Here is a 14585-nt window from a genome sequence, read left to right on the forward strand (position 1 = left end):
CTGTTAAACTATTAGAGTCATAATTGACATGTTACAAACTCCTTCACCTCTGTGTCAAACGGAGCTCTGCCTTTTAACAGAAACCGGCGTCTCTGTTAGCCTTTCCGCCGTTAGCATTAGCGTTTATTAGCTTTCCCGCCGTTAGCTTAGCCTGCCTGTTTGGGCGCTCGCTCGACCCTTTGTCCCCGCTGTTGTCAGAGCAAACAGAGGCCGGGAGAGGGACAGGCCAATTACAGGCTGATCTCCTCTGCACACATCATTACAGACACGAGCCCCAGACTGCAGCGCGCGCTCTCAAAGTCACCGCTCGTCACCGCTCGTCACCGCCAAGAGGTTTATGCGGGAATTTATGGAGAACAGGTTTTCTCAATGTCAAGATTACAGAGAGACCTTTTAAAGAACGAACCTTAAACACGGGTATTATGCTAAATCGACTTTTTGGAGCCGTGTTATAATGTTGTTCTCTCGTCAGAAACACGCCTGAAGAGATTTAGATGTCATTCATGCATGTTTTGGTAAACAAAATGTTCGCTGCAAACTCAGGATGATTTAGGCAGTCAAAGGTTTCCTTTTTGATTCTTCCTGTGGATTAATCCTGCCCATCGTCTTCACCTTTCACTGTTTTTCAATTCCGTTGGGAAGAGAAACACTTTGAACAGAGGTTTGCAGTCACACACATCTGATTCCCTTTTGCATTTATGGTGTTCACAAACACATTTCTTGAGCCATTTTCCACTGTTAGGACATGCAACAATCACACAATTAACGATATCCGAATCCCAAAACTAAAATATGACAATATCAGAACCAGAAACAAAAGTGATATGGTTCAAAAGACTTGAAAAGATCGACTTTGTCAATAGACGCATCCCACTGGGAAAACAAACATGGAGGTTTGATGCTCACTTTTTCGGAAAATCCTTCCCAGTTTGCATTGCGCAATGACCGGAAGTCAGAGATTCTTCATGCGTGTATTGAAAAATAGTGAAAGGTGAATCAAATCAAATCAAACTCAATAAAGCACTTTTCACACAATGTAACACTTTACAATGATTAAAAACAATCCCACATCTCCATCCAACCACCGACCAACCCCCACAACTGCCCGACCCCACATAACCAAACAACCCAGACACACACACGCACATACGTACAAACATGCACACACACTCACACACACACATTAACATGCTAAAATACATAAGACCGCACATGGTAAAATGTGAGGCTGAATACAGGCGAACCAGTTGAGAAAGCACCATCAGAGGAGCCGTCTACATCGGGAGCAGAGAGACGTCCACCACCACCAGGAACCACCACAGGGCCCAGGGGAGAGATGAAGCCCAAGCACCAACCCTCCACCAGGAGCCCACGGGACAGACCCGGCAGCCGCAGCCAACCTCGGGCTCCTGGTGCAGAGGAAGCACTGGAAATCCTAAAAATATGCCTAAAATGAATAAATATAATAGAATGTGCACAATAAAAACAAGTAAAAGTATAAGATTTCATTCAAAAGCTGAGCTAAAAAGGTGGGTCTTGAGCCTGCTCTTCAAAACATGAACGTTCTCTGCAGCCCTGAGCTCCTCCGACTGCAGTTCCACAGACGGGGGCCGTAGTACTGGAAGACGATGGGCAGGATTGATCCACAGGAAGGACCAAAAATGAAACCTTTGACTGCCTAAATCATCCAGAGTTTGCAGAGAACATTTTGTATGTGGAGCGACAACAAAGCGGGATCCCGTTTGTTAAGCGAGAGGTACAGAAGACAAACAGACTGAGCTCACACTTTCGAATTCTTGGGATTATGATGGAAATAATTCACACAAAAATTTCGTCAAGGTATTTTAAACGTGCAGAAATGTGTCCTATCTACAGTTATATCAGCCTCTCCAAAATATCGCAATAAGTATCGTGATAATATCGTACCGAGAAATTTTGATATTGTTACATTTACTTTTAAAACACAGTATTTTCCCAGTAAATGAATACATTTTAGATTAAAAAAACATACTGTGAAGCTATGAAGGCTTGAGAAGTTAATTTTTGTTAATATCACTCAAAATAATGTATATTTAAAACAAAAATAGAAATTTTCTGTAGCTGAATTTGCAAACTGATACGATTTTAAAACTTCAGTGCCGTCTTTATTTCTTAGAAGACCCAAATTATTCTTTTTACAATAGCAGTTCTTTGTTTACCCGCTTCAGTAAACTAGATCAAAGCCAAATTAAATCAGCAGTGGACACAAAGTTTGGGTGTTTCTGAACTTTCCCTGTTAACACCTGGTATGTTCCTCATTAAACTGCGAGTCCGACCTGGAAAACACGTTTGAAAACTGTTAAAAGCTCCAAAACAAAAGGCAGTTTCTTGTAAAAATCTGTAACTACATCAGAAGTGTGGTGTGTTTATGGTCCATTATGACCTTGGTGTTTGTCCAGATCTGTCCTTTTTAAACCTGATATTTTGGCTTTGGCACGTCAGCTCCTCTGTAATGAATAGGCCTGTTGTTTTGAACCTCCATTAGTGTTTAGTACCTGCATTTAACACAGCAGAAGGCGGCATAGGTTTTTCCATACAATCAGCACGCAGTGAATGTACACGTCTTATGTAACACAATGTAAACGGGCCGAGCTGCAAGGTAAGACACGCTGATGCACTTAAAGGGCCCATCTCATGCTAATCAACTTTTCAGAGCTTTCTACCTTCTAAGAGTGATGTGTGGGCCTTGTATATTCCGCCAAAGTGTTTTTTTTAGATTGATTCTGCATTTTTTTTAACAAATTGCAGTGTATTTCTGCCTCCCTCCCACATGACAATGAACTAAAGCTGCTACAATGACACGGCAGATACACCTGTGACGCGTTTGACATAGCAGAAAGTGCTTCACAAGCCAGGACTTAACCATGCTGCCGGACCGCCCACCGCGCCTCCTCCCATACGCAGCCCAATTCCTTTCGCTTCTGCATGTTTGATAGAGTTTAAGAAAGCAAAGAATCCCATCCTGCGGGATTTACGGGCGGGCACAGATCAAAATATCGCAGATGCAGGACTGAAAATTACAATTCTTTGCGGGCGCGGGAGTGAAAATTCTGTCCCGCACAGACCTCTACCTCAAAGTCCTCGTCCGATTCCGGGTTCATCACATGTGGCACATGAATAAAAGTTTATTCCTGCTGCTATCAGGGTGCACGTCTGTCTCCCCCTCCCTCCCTGAGATGGCGGAGGAAGGGCGGCTCACTCAAAGCCGACGTCACATTTGGAGGGTGGAGCCTGTGCTTTCTCAGGACAGGTGGGGGGGATGAGCAATAGTCGGACTTTCATAGTTCCTGGTCTGTGATGCCTCCAAGAAATCGGTAAGATTTCATAACTATTGTGTAATGGATGTTCCAGAACCCAAATTGTGCTTGTTTATGTGCAGAAGATACACTGTGAAAAGAGTTATTTTTCATGAGATGGACCCTTTAAAGCTGTAAACCTGTTACGCAAAATCAACTTTTCAAAGCTTTTATGGATGTTTTAGTTGTTTTCCCTACTTATTTACACGCTCAAAGTTGTATTTTAAGTGATTTGTGTATGTTTGGTGTCTCAAAAATAAGTAATTAACCCCCGTTTTCACCACCAGCACACACCCACTGCTCTGTATTTACTACGCTCTTTAATTTTATTTTCTTAATCGGTGAAATGCGTAGAATTTAGGCGCATTTGGTACTCATTTTGGTTACAGTGAAAACAAAATCTGCAGATTGTTCCCATTGGTCACCAGTTTAACACAGAAGTCAGCAGAGTTGTTTCTTTTATTAATTCGATGATGAATGAACATAATGATCCACGGGTGTCATAGATTACATAGATACAGCAAACACAAAGACAATATGTTTTCTTTAACTGTGGTGTGTGTGTTTAAATTGTATATTTTGATGTTGATGAAAGCAAAATAAACATTGCCACATACTAATAAATACTGAAACTAGTACCACAATACTTACTTAGGTGTCAATATCTGATATAACCTCTTTTTAATTTCAAAATAGAGCTTGAAATTAGAGCCCTGCGGGACCCGACGCAAAACAGTGCGGCACGGATACATTTGTAAAGCTCGTTGCTGGCGGGTGGGATGATAAACTGCAGTCCCGTAAACTAAATATTAGTGTAAAGTAAAATATACAAATGATTAATGTTTGCCTCTCATACATCATTTGTGCTGAATATTTTATTTGGCATTAATAAAAACATTTTAAGCAGCCTAAACTTGCATGTGTGGTCTAATCTAGACAATTTCTTTCCACTTCTTCGTGTTTGATAGAGTTTAAGAAAGCAAACGTCCCTATCTTGCGGGACTTGCACAAAATACTGCAAATGCGGACCTCTACTCCTACCTCTACTTGAAATGAGTACTGTGGAAACTCTAACGGGGGAAGTTAAAGGTCTCGTTTAGTCGGGTGTTGAACTGAAACAACATGTGGGCCTGTGCTGGAGATTCAAGGCCAATAGCTCAATACTGAAACGTGCAAATATTAGCATTTCTTATAGTCCTTTTAAACAATTTCAGATTACCTCAAGAACAGACAGAAACATCTCGTGTAACCTCCCAAACAAAGGAGATGGGCTGCAGATGGAAAATGGCTTTTAGCTAAATCTGGCACAGCGCGTCTTTTCTCTCCGAGTTTGATGTTTTCTGTGCACTGTCCTGGTTTTAAATAAATGAATTGAATTAATAATGATCATTTTCAGAAACAAAATCACACTATTTTAAACTCTCTTCTCCTCTCTGTGTCCCCTCAGGCCTCCCTCACCCGTTCGCCATCACCGTGTTCGAGGACAGCCTGTACTGGACCGACTGGCACACCAAGAGCATCAACAGCGCCAACAAATTCACCGGCAAGAACCAGGAAGTGATCCGCAACAAGCTGCACTTCCCCATGGACATCCATACGCTGCACCCCCAGAGGCAGCCCGCAGGTTAGGACACACACGTTTACTCAGGTCTATTATTCATGTGTTTTACACCATAGTCTGACAGGTGTTGGATTTTAAAGTTTCTGTGCCTGATTTTTACTGTTTTAAAAATGTGACAAATAGAACTAGTTCATTTTAGACAGTTTGCAGTCGTCCAGAGTCAATCCTGTCTTACCTTCTGCATTCAGAGCGTCCTAATTATTCATAGAGATGATTTATAAGCACTTTTTCACAACTTTCACAACTTTCACAGACCAAAGCAGTAACGCTAACAACTAGCATCCTAACATGCACTTCCTGATTATGACAATACAATACTTTCTAATTCAGTGGTCCAGTGGAGAAGGGGGGGGGTATGGGAAGAGGCACTGTATGGTTAAGTCCTGGCTAAATCCTGTTTTAGTCCTGGTTTTAGTCCTGGTTTAGTCCTTGGTTTAGTCCTGTTTTAGTCCTGGCTGAGACCTGATTGAGACCTGGTTGAGACTTGGTTGAGATCTGATTTAGACCTGGTTGAGACCTGGTTGAGACCTGTTTAGACATGGTTTAGACCTGGGTTAGACCTGGTTTAGACCTGATTTAGACCTGGTTTATACTTGGTTTAGTCCTGGTTTTAGACCTGGTTTAGACCTGATTTAGACCTGGTTTAGACCTGATTTAGACCTGGTTTATACTTGGTTTAGTCCTGGTTTAGACCTGGTTTAGACCTGTTTAGACCTGATTTAGACCTTTTTTAGACCTGGTTTTAGACCTGGTTTAGACCTGGTTTTAGACCTGGTTTAGTTGTTTTAGACCTGGTTGACACCTGGTTGAGACCTTGTTTAGACCTGATTTTGACCAGATTTTGACCTGATTTAGACCTGGTTTAGACTTGGTTTAGTCCTAGTTTTAGATCTGGTTTAGTTCTGGTTCTGGTTTAGAGGCTCCACACGTACGGGGGGGGGGTTCGCTCTTTCTCCCCCCAGTGCCAAATGACCCACGGCCTGGTACCGGTCCCTCCCCTGGAGTTGGGGACTCCTGTTCTGATCAGATGCAGACAGCACACAGCAGACTTATTTGACCTCAAGAGCTGCTTATACAATACATCTGTACTGAGGCAAAAACTGGGTACATTGGGTTAGAAAAAGAATGTATGAAATAACAAATATTTCTAAAGATAAGTTTGGTTTAACCATGCATATAGATTATGTTTTAACAAAAAAAAAAAAAAAACAGACAGTCATTTGAGTAGCTATTGAGTTTCATTCATAGGACAGAAATGAATCTTTCCTTTTAGAATGATCTTGAGCTGTGTCAGAACAAGTATAAGAGCACATAGACTAGTATACGCCCATGGACCTTAATGTAACCAACCTGGACCACTGAGACACAGATATAAGACCACATGGGAATATAAAAGAAAGTACTATGATTTAATGTAGAAAATCACATTCTATTGTCTAAAAAAGAGTGTCTTGTATTATCATTGCGGTTTCAGAATCTGTATTAAGTATCAAGTTTACTCCTTAGAATCAAAATTGCGTTTAAAATTTCCGTATCGTGACAACACATGCTTTAAAATCCATCCCCTGCTCCACACGTTAGGTATTTTTGACATCGTTCCCTGGTCCTTATTGACCCGCTCTGTAGGACTTTCTGTGGCCGGTCCATAGTTTGTTTCACTTTCACTGCAGCGTGAAAAACTAAACTTTGTCTTGGACCGAGCTCAACCACAACAGCCCTGAGTGTTTTTACATGCTGCTAACACAAACGCTCTCAGCCTCGCCACAGGCTCAACAATACAAGCCATTCTTACTCAAACAGTAGTTGTCACGATACTAAAATGTCAAACTGTATTTCGATATTAAAGACTAGACTTGATGCTCTGAACGGATTCTGATTCTGTCGTAACATTAGAGAAATCGGAGTAAATAGATCAATTACTGTCATAGGAAGTATTGATTTGATGTTACCCCAAAGATTGAGAAAAAATATTGATTTAGACATTGATTATGGAAAAAAAAAAAGATGCTCAAAATGCTCTGTTCCACCTTGTGATGTCATGAAGCGGTAGTTTTCAAGTAAACAGCAACATTTCACCCTTTTGTTCAGTAGAGATTGGCAACTCCATGACTGAAAATGATTCTAGTGAAGGTGTGTGGAGTTTAAAAACACAGCGGAGCTCTTCCTGTATTTCCACATGACAGCACAAGGTGGAACAGAGAAAAACGCAGTCTAAATACGCAGGGTTTGTGTGTTAAACGTGTGTGAATGAAACAAAACACAACTCCAGGTATATTTTTGGTGAGGAAACAACATTATAACACAGATCAGAAAATAGTGTAATATGGGACCTTTAAGCCATTGTTTCTCAAAGACTTTGTCAATCAATCAAACAATCAAATTTTGTTAAAAAGCCGACCAAAGAACCAGAAAACATTAAAACAAGATAAAAAGCAATAAACATCATACAAATAGGTCAATAAAGCACATTACACCATTAAAATAAAGAAAGTATCACTGGTGAAAGTGTTAAAAGCCATTCTAAATAAGTAGGTTTTAAGTTTGGTTTTGAACAAAGGCAGGTCAGGGATGGACCGTAACTCAATGGGCAAAGAGTTCCAGAGCTTTAGACCGGCCACCGCAAAAGAACGATCACCCCACTGTTTGCACCGGGACCGGGGGACCTCCAGCAGATGTTGCACAGCAGATCGTAGAGCTCTGCTGGGTCACACAAGTGTCGTGACCCTCTGCATGTAGGTCTGCCGTACAGTGGTCCCTCGTTTATCATGGGGGTTACGTTCTGAAAATAACCCACAATAGGCAAAATCCACGAAGTAGTCAACTTTATTATGTTTTAAGGCTGTAAAACCCCTCACCAGACACTTTATACACTTTTCTCAGACAAGAAAGTTATAACCCTTTTTGCATCCTTCTTAAAACTTATTGCTGCTGTCGTCCTTTTGTTATTTTCCTCCTTCTTTATGTTAGAAACCAAAGATTAATTTATTCCGTAATGGCGCCTACAACCGTGCAACTTCTACCTTCCTTCAGCGTGTCCAGAAGTCCAACTTTTTGTGTGATGGTTTGCATCTTCCTCTGCCTTTTGGGTGCGAGCGCAGGAGCCTTTGTCGGTGCAGAACGTTTCATTGACATTGTGGGTTTTGTCGGGGAGAAAACTTGCAAACATAAAGCACTTCAGACTCACACTGCTAGAGATCGAACATTTATGTAAATTTTAAAATAACAAAATTGGAGCGCTACGCTGGATCAAAAAACTTACGCATGCAGGTGCTCATCAGACCGGAGGGCTTAGATTCTGGTAAAGCAGAAAAAAGGATGGCAGAGGCACTCTGATTTGCGGTGAATTTATTAATAGTCACGCCAACGCGTTTCGACTACTTAGTCTTCATCAGGGCTGATTGAGTAAGCAGCAGGTGTGACCATTTATAGGGGTTGCGACCCAAGACACGTGATTAAAACACAAACAAAATCTCCCAAAATATTTGCATGTTGAATCCAAGTATATTGACAAGATACCATTCATAACACAACAGATAAATAGCACTGTTCTGTATAAATTGGAGTATAGTCAACAATACATAATCCCTTAGATTACACAGCACATTTCAAAAATTATTTTCAGTTGATCGTCAAGAAGAAGAAAGCACCAGTAATTTCATAACAAACATAAAATACCCGGGTATTTGGTGGCCAATATATGTAAATTTGTCAAGCTGAACACATTCTGTACTGGACAGGAGACATGGCACAGAGGAGATGGATTGACAACGGTCTACAGTTCCTTAGCCAATCAGAACGTAGGGGGAGGACCACAATGCGCTTTCATACACTGTAAAAAAAAGCAAAAAAAACATGTAAAATTGTACTAAAAGAAATCAGCAAAAAAGCGAGGCCGCGAAAGGTGAACTGCTTTATAGTGACGGACGACTAAACAGTTCTGACTCATGAGAGAGCGAGTGATTCAGTGGATCTGTGACCTTATTGTCATTCTGGATCAGCTTTTGGTCAGAATATCCTGTCCTCAGTAGGGTCAGTGTTTCTTTGCTTATATCTTTCACTGCTACATATTTGTGTGAACTGGGATTTTCTGTGCTCACAAAAATGAAAACAAAGCACAGAAACAGACTGAATGCTTCGCCTGATCTGTGCTGCTGCGCTCTCCTCCTGCACCCGGACTGGAACACGCTACAAAAACACAGACAGGCCCACCTATCTCACTAGAAATGTTGAAATGTTTAAGACATGTTTTGTATAATTTCTAATCTTTTTGTAATAATTTTATTGACTATTTTGTTCCACTATTGCTGGTGAAAAAAAAAAAGAATTGGACAACATTCAGGGCCTATTTACACGAAAACAGTTGTGGATAAAAACAACAAAATATTTTATCAGAAGTGCCTTTCGTTTAGACGGCGATGGCGTTTTTGGGGCTTAAAAACGCAAAAATCTGAAACCACTCTCCAGATTGGAAAAGTTGAATACACTCCGCCGTAGCGTTTCCGTCTACACTGCCCAAGACACAAAACTCTGGTCAGATCTGCTCACGTCGCATACACGTTTACGTCACATACATACCTGGCGTGCATACCCAATCGAATTCCACACACTTTTGCGTCACCGTATGCACGCAGATTTCCTCCTGAAAACACTCGTCTAAACGCGAAATAAAAAAACAAAGATGCGACGCCACTTTTGCAGCTTCTGTTCAGACCGTCATCATATCAGCGTAGCCTTAATGTCCAAATAGGCGACTTATGGATCGTTTTATTGCTGCTTCAATTAGAGTTGTCCCGATCCGATCACGTGACTGCGGACTCGGTACAGACTCGGTCCAGACTCGGGCGTTATGTGTCGATCAGGTATCGGATAAATAATATACGTATATAACACACAGCACACAGGACACACAGCACCTAACAGTTTTTCTGAGGAGCAGGATTTGCTCAGGGACGTCCAGTTCGCGTGACTGTATGTCCCAACGCCTGCTGTACTAGAGGTGGATTCACGCTGGGACTTTTGGGCCGTGCCGATGGCGTCGTCGCGTGGCGCTGTTTGTTTGCATGTTGCACAGTGGAGTTGGCGCTTTTGGCGGTGAGGGTCCGACCAGGGGCATGAAGTGTCAGTTGAGCAGCGGGAGCGATGTTGCTGCGCACGCCGTGCTGTGAGTTTGTGGATATGTGGCGGCGGCCGGGGGGGAGAGGCTGTGGGGCTTCTGTCATCTCGTTTTTATTTGGTAATATTTTGTATTATTTGGATGGATCATAGACGAGCCTAAATGTTTAAAATATAATGCATAGGCTTCCATATAATATCAAATATACAAACTGTAGATTGGGCAGATTCTAGTCTCAGGTCTGATCTGATTCTGGTCTGGTTCCTGTTTTGTCCAGTTCATTAAATTTACTGTGGTAAAAGTAAAGATTTTCAGCAGTGATGATTCATGGTTTGGAAAGTTAACAAAATTTAAGTTTTGGACATTTCATTTTTCACACTAAGTTCAGCCCAAATACTACACATTGAAATCAATACAATCTGATTCTAAGGACTCGGACTCGGACTCAGGGGCAAAAAAATGTGATCTTGACATCCCTAGCTTGTTTAAAACTTGAGTACTGTAATACTAATTGTTCAGAGAGACACGAACACTCAGTCAACAATAAAATATCCTCATTTATGTTCAATAATGGTCAAATCCACCTTTATTTTGTGATTTATTTTGGTTGTAGTAGCAGTAATATAATAGTAGTAGAAGTATTAGCAGCAGCAGCAGTAGTAGTACCGTTATTTTTTATTTATGAATAATGTTTATTGACTTGGGTCGCGAAGGTTTGTGACTTTTAAAATATGGTTCCCCAGAAAAAAAGTTTGGGAAACGCTACTTTAAAGTATTGTAAAGCAGTGTATAAAACTGATCTATTGTTTTTTGTTTTTGTTTGTTTTTTCGTCTTGTGCCGGAGTAGTAGTAGTAGTAATAGTAGTAGTAATAGTAGTAGTAGTAATAGTAGTAGTCATAGTAGCAGCAGCGGGTGTAGTAGCAGTAATATAATAGCAGTAGAAGTAGTAGTAGCAGCAGCAGTAGTAGTACCTTTGTTTTTGATTTACGAATAATGTTTATTGACTTGGATTGTGAAGGTTTGAGACTTTTAAAGTATGAGTCCCCAGAAAAAAACGTTTGGGTTTTCTGTTTTAAAGAATTATAAAGCACTGTATTAAACTGATCTGTTGTTTTTTGTTTTTGTTTTTTCGTCTTGTGCAGGAGTAGTAGTAGTAATAGTAGTAGTAATAGTAGCAGCAGCGGTTGTAGTTGCAGTACTATAATAGCAGTAGCAGTAGTAGTAGTACCTTTATTTTTGATTTACGAATAATGTTTATTGACATGGGTGGCGAATGTTTGTGACTTTTAAAATATAGGTCCCTAGAAAAAAAAGTTTGGGTTTTCTGCTTTAAAGTATTGTAAAGCAGTGTATAAAATCATCTATTGTTCTTTGTTTTTGTTTGTTTTTTCGTCTTTTGCCGGAGTAGTAGTAGTAATATTAATAGTAATATTAGTAGTAATAGTAGTAGTAATATTAGTAGTAATAGTAGTAGTAATAGTAGTAGTAATAGTAGTAATAGTAGTAGTAATAGTATAGTAAGTATAGTAGTATAGTAGTATAATATTAGTAGTAATAGTAGTAGTAGTAGTAGTAATATTAGTAGTAATAGTAGTAGTAATAGTAGTAGTAATAGTAGTAGTAATAGTAGTAGTAGTAATAGTAGTAATAGTAGCAGCAGCAGTTGTAGTAGCAGTAATATAATAGTAGTAAAAGTAGTAGTAGCAGCAGCAGCAATAGTAGTACCGTTATTTTTGATTTATGAATAATATTTATTGACTTGGGTTGTGAAGGTTTGTGATTTTTTTAAATATGGATCCCCAGAAAAAAAAGTTTGGGAAACACTGCTTTAAAGTATTGTAAAGCACTGTATAAAACTGATCTATTGTTTTTGTTTTTTTCCGTCTGGTGCAGGAGGCAGGAATCGCTGTGGGAGTAATAATGGCGGCTGTAGTCACCTGTGTCTCCCCAGTAACAAGAGCTACACCTGCGCCTGCCCCACCGGCTTTAAGAAGATCGACCACTACAACTGCGCCAACAGTGAGTCCCGCTCAAACACACAAACACACAACATAACGGAGACAAGAGCAGATCGATTACTGTCATAGGGAGTATTGACGTTACCGGGTAGAAGACTGAGAAAAAATATTGATTCAAACATTGATTACGGAAGAAAATTATTGGGTCAATCTAAAGTGGCAGTAGAGCAGTAAAGGTTGCGTGTCTTAAATGAGCAGAGAGTCGTAAATTGTACTATAATCATATATTTAATTAACATATAATGAACTTAACAGCAACCCTTGTAATTTAATTTGTAAGGTTAATTAAGGGAACAGTTATTGCAAATCTTCAAGAATTACACCAGTACACGAGGGAATATTTTCTATAGATTTTTATTTGTAATAATTATTTGGACTCAACGGTGCAATCAGGTTTTTAATTCTTAATTCTTTAAATTTGTTTGCAGTTGTAGTTGTACTAATAGTAAACATTTTAATGATTAAATGTGTTTAATTAAATGTCATCGGCCTATACAAATGATTGCACAGAGAATAGACTTTATTTAGCAGGCTGCATTTTATTATTAGCAGTACTTGTAATTGTAGTAGTAGCAGTAGTAGTAGTAGCAGTAGTCGTAGCAGCAGTAGTACCTGTAGTAGTAGCAGTAAAAGCAATAGTAGTAACAGCAGTACTAGTAATAGTAGTAGCGGCAGCAGTAGTAGTAGTAGTTGTAGTAGTTGTACTAGCAGTAGCAGTAGCAGTAGTATTAGTAATAGTAGTAGTAGTAGTAGCAGTAATTGTAGTACTAGTTGTAGTAGTAGTGGTAGTGGTAGTAGTAGCAGCAGTAGTAGTAGTAGTAGTAGCAGTAGTAGTAGTAGTAGCAGTAGCAGCAGTAGTAGTGGTAGTAGTAGCAGCAGTAGTAGTAGTAGTAGTAGTAGGAGTAGCAGTAGTAGCAGCAGCAGCAGTAGTAGTAGTAGCAGTAGTAGCAGCAGCAGCAGTAGTAGTAGTAGCAGTAGTAGTAGCAGTAGTAGTAGTAGTAGTAGCAGTAGTAGTAGCAGTAGTATTAGTAATTATAGTAGTAGTAGCAGCAGTAGTAGTAGTAGCAGTAGTAGTAGCAGTAGTATTAGTAATTATAGTAGTAGTAGCAGTAGTAGTAGCAGTAGTAGCAGTAGTGGCAGTAGTATTAATAATTATAGTAGTAGTAGTACATTGTCTGTATATGTGCATGTTGTTGTTGTTGTTGTTGTTTGTTGTTTGTTGTTGTTGTTGTTTGTTGTTGTCGTTGTTTTTGTTGCCTTCCTGTTTAACCCCAGGAGACTGACAGAAGACATTTGGTCCTTAATCAGGTCTTGACCAGTTCCTGCTTTTTGCCCGAAGGACGGACATCCGGCGCGTCAGCTTCGACACGGAGGACATGTCCGACGACGTCATCCCCCTCGCCGATGTCCGCAACGCCGTCGCTCTGGACTGGAACGATAAAGAGGGGTTCATTTACTGGACCGACGTTACCACTGACTCTATCAACAGAGCTATGTGGGACGGATCCAAGCAGGAGGTAGGACTTAGACTGGGTTTAGACCTGGTTTAGACCTGGTTTAGACCTGGTTTAGACCGGGGTTAGACCCTTTTTAGACTGGGGTTAGACCCTATTTAAACTGGACTTAGACCCTGTTTAGACCGGGGTTAGACCCTGTTTAGACTGGGTTTAGACCAGGTTTAGACCAGGCTTAGCCCCTGTTTAGACCGGGTTTAGACCAGGTTTAGAAATGGTTTAGAACTGGTTTAGTGAAAGGTTTGATTTAGTCCTGTTTTGGCAGGGTTTAGAACTGGTTTAGACCTGGTTTAGACTGGGATTAGACCCTGTTTAGACCAGATTTAGACCCTGTTTAGACCAGGCTTAGACCAGGCTTAGCTCCTGTTTAGACTGAGTTTAGACCAGGTTTAGAAATGGTTTAGACCTGGTTTAGTAGAAGGTTTGATTTAGTCCTTGGTTAGACCTGCTTTAGACCTGCTTTAGACCTGCTTTAGACCTGGTTTATTGCAATGTTTGATTTAGTCCTGGTTTATACTGGGTTTGGACCTGGTTTGGACCTGGTCTAGACCTTTTTGGACCTGGTTTGGACCTGGTTTGGCACAAGCTCTGATATAGTCCAAGTTTAGACCTGATTTACTGCAGTATTCATCCATTTCACCATGTAACTTTTCTGCTTGTTTCAGCCACTGTGTTTTTTATTTATTTATTTTTTCATTTTGTTTGTGTTTATTGCACGAAAACCATTTATAAAAACACGCGCCCTTACTTTGTGTGGACTGATCGGACGCCACCTGCTTCTCCATGTGGCTTTAATATTCCAGAGTATGGCATAAAATGTACCTGTCTCCATGGTAATTTTCCAAAGTGTGGTTTTAACTTTTCATTTCCAAGCAATCATGCGGATTAAAATGAAACATACCATACCTCTAACTCACAACAAACACGTCTTGGGGTTGAATAATGGCGCCATTTTTCTGAAGCTGTTATGAAAAACAATAATT

The 14585-nt window shown here is 40.3% G+C and overlaps 1 protein-coding gene across 1 annotated transcript in view; it reads left to right on the forward strand.

Moving 5' to 3' along the window:
- lrp4 (low density lipoprotein receptor-related protein 4) overlaps positions 1-14585 on the forward strand; it is a 369462-nt gene that overhangs the window by 325901 nt on the left and 28976 nt on the right. The window contains 3 exon segments of the mRNA XM_055154780.1: positions 4783-4959; positions 11964-12089; positions 13397-13605. Of these exon segments, the coding sequence (XP_055010755.1) occupies positions 4783-4959; positions 11964-12089; positions 13397-13605 (512 nt within the window).

Source organism: Boleophthalmus pectinirostris, unplaced genomic scaffold (genome assembly GCF_026225935.1).
Source record: "Boleophthalmus pectinirostris isolate CB_2022bp ecotype Guang Dong unplaced genomic scaffold, ASM2622593v1 HiC_scaffold_19, whole genome shotgun sequence".
In the NCBI taxonomy this organism is placed as follows: Eukaryota; Metazoa; Chordata; class Actinopteri; order Gobiiformes; family Gobiidae; genus Boleophthalmus; species Boleophthalmus pectinirostris.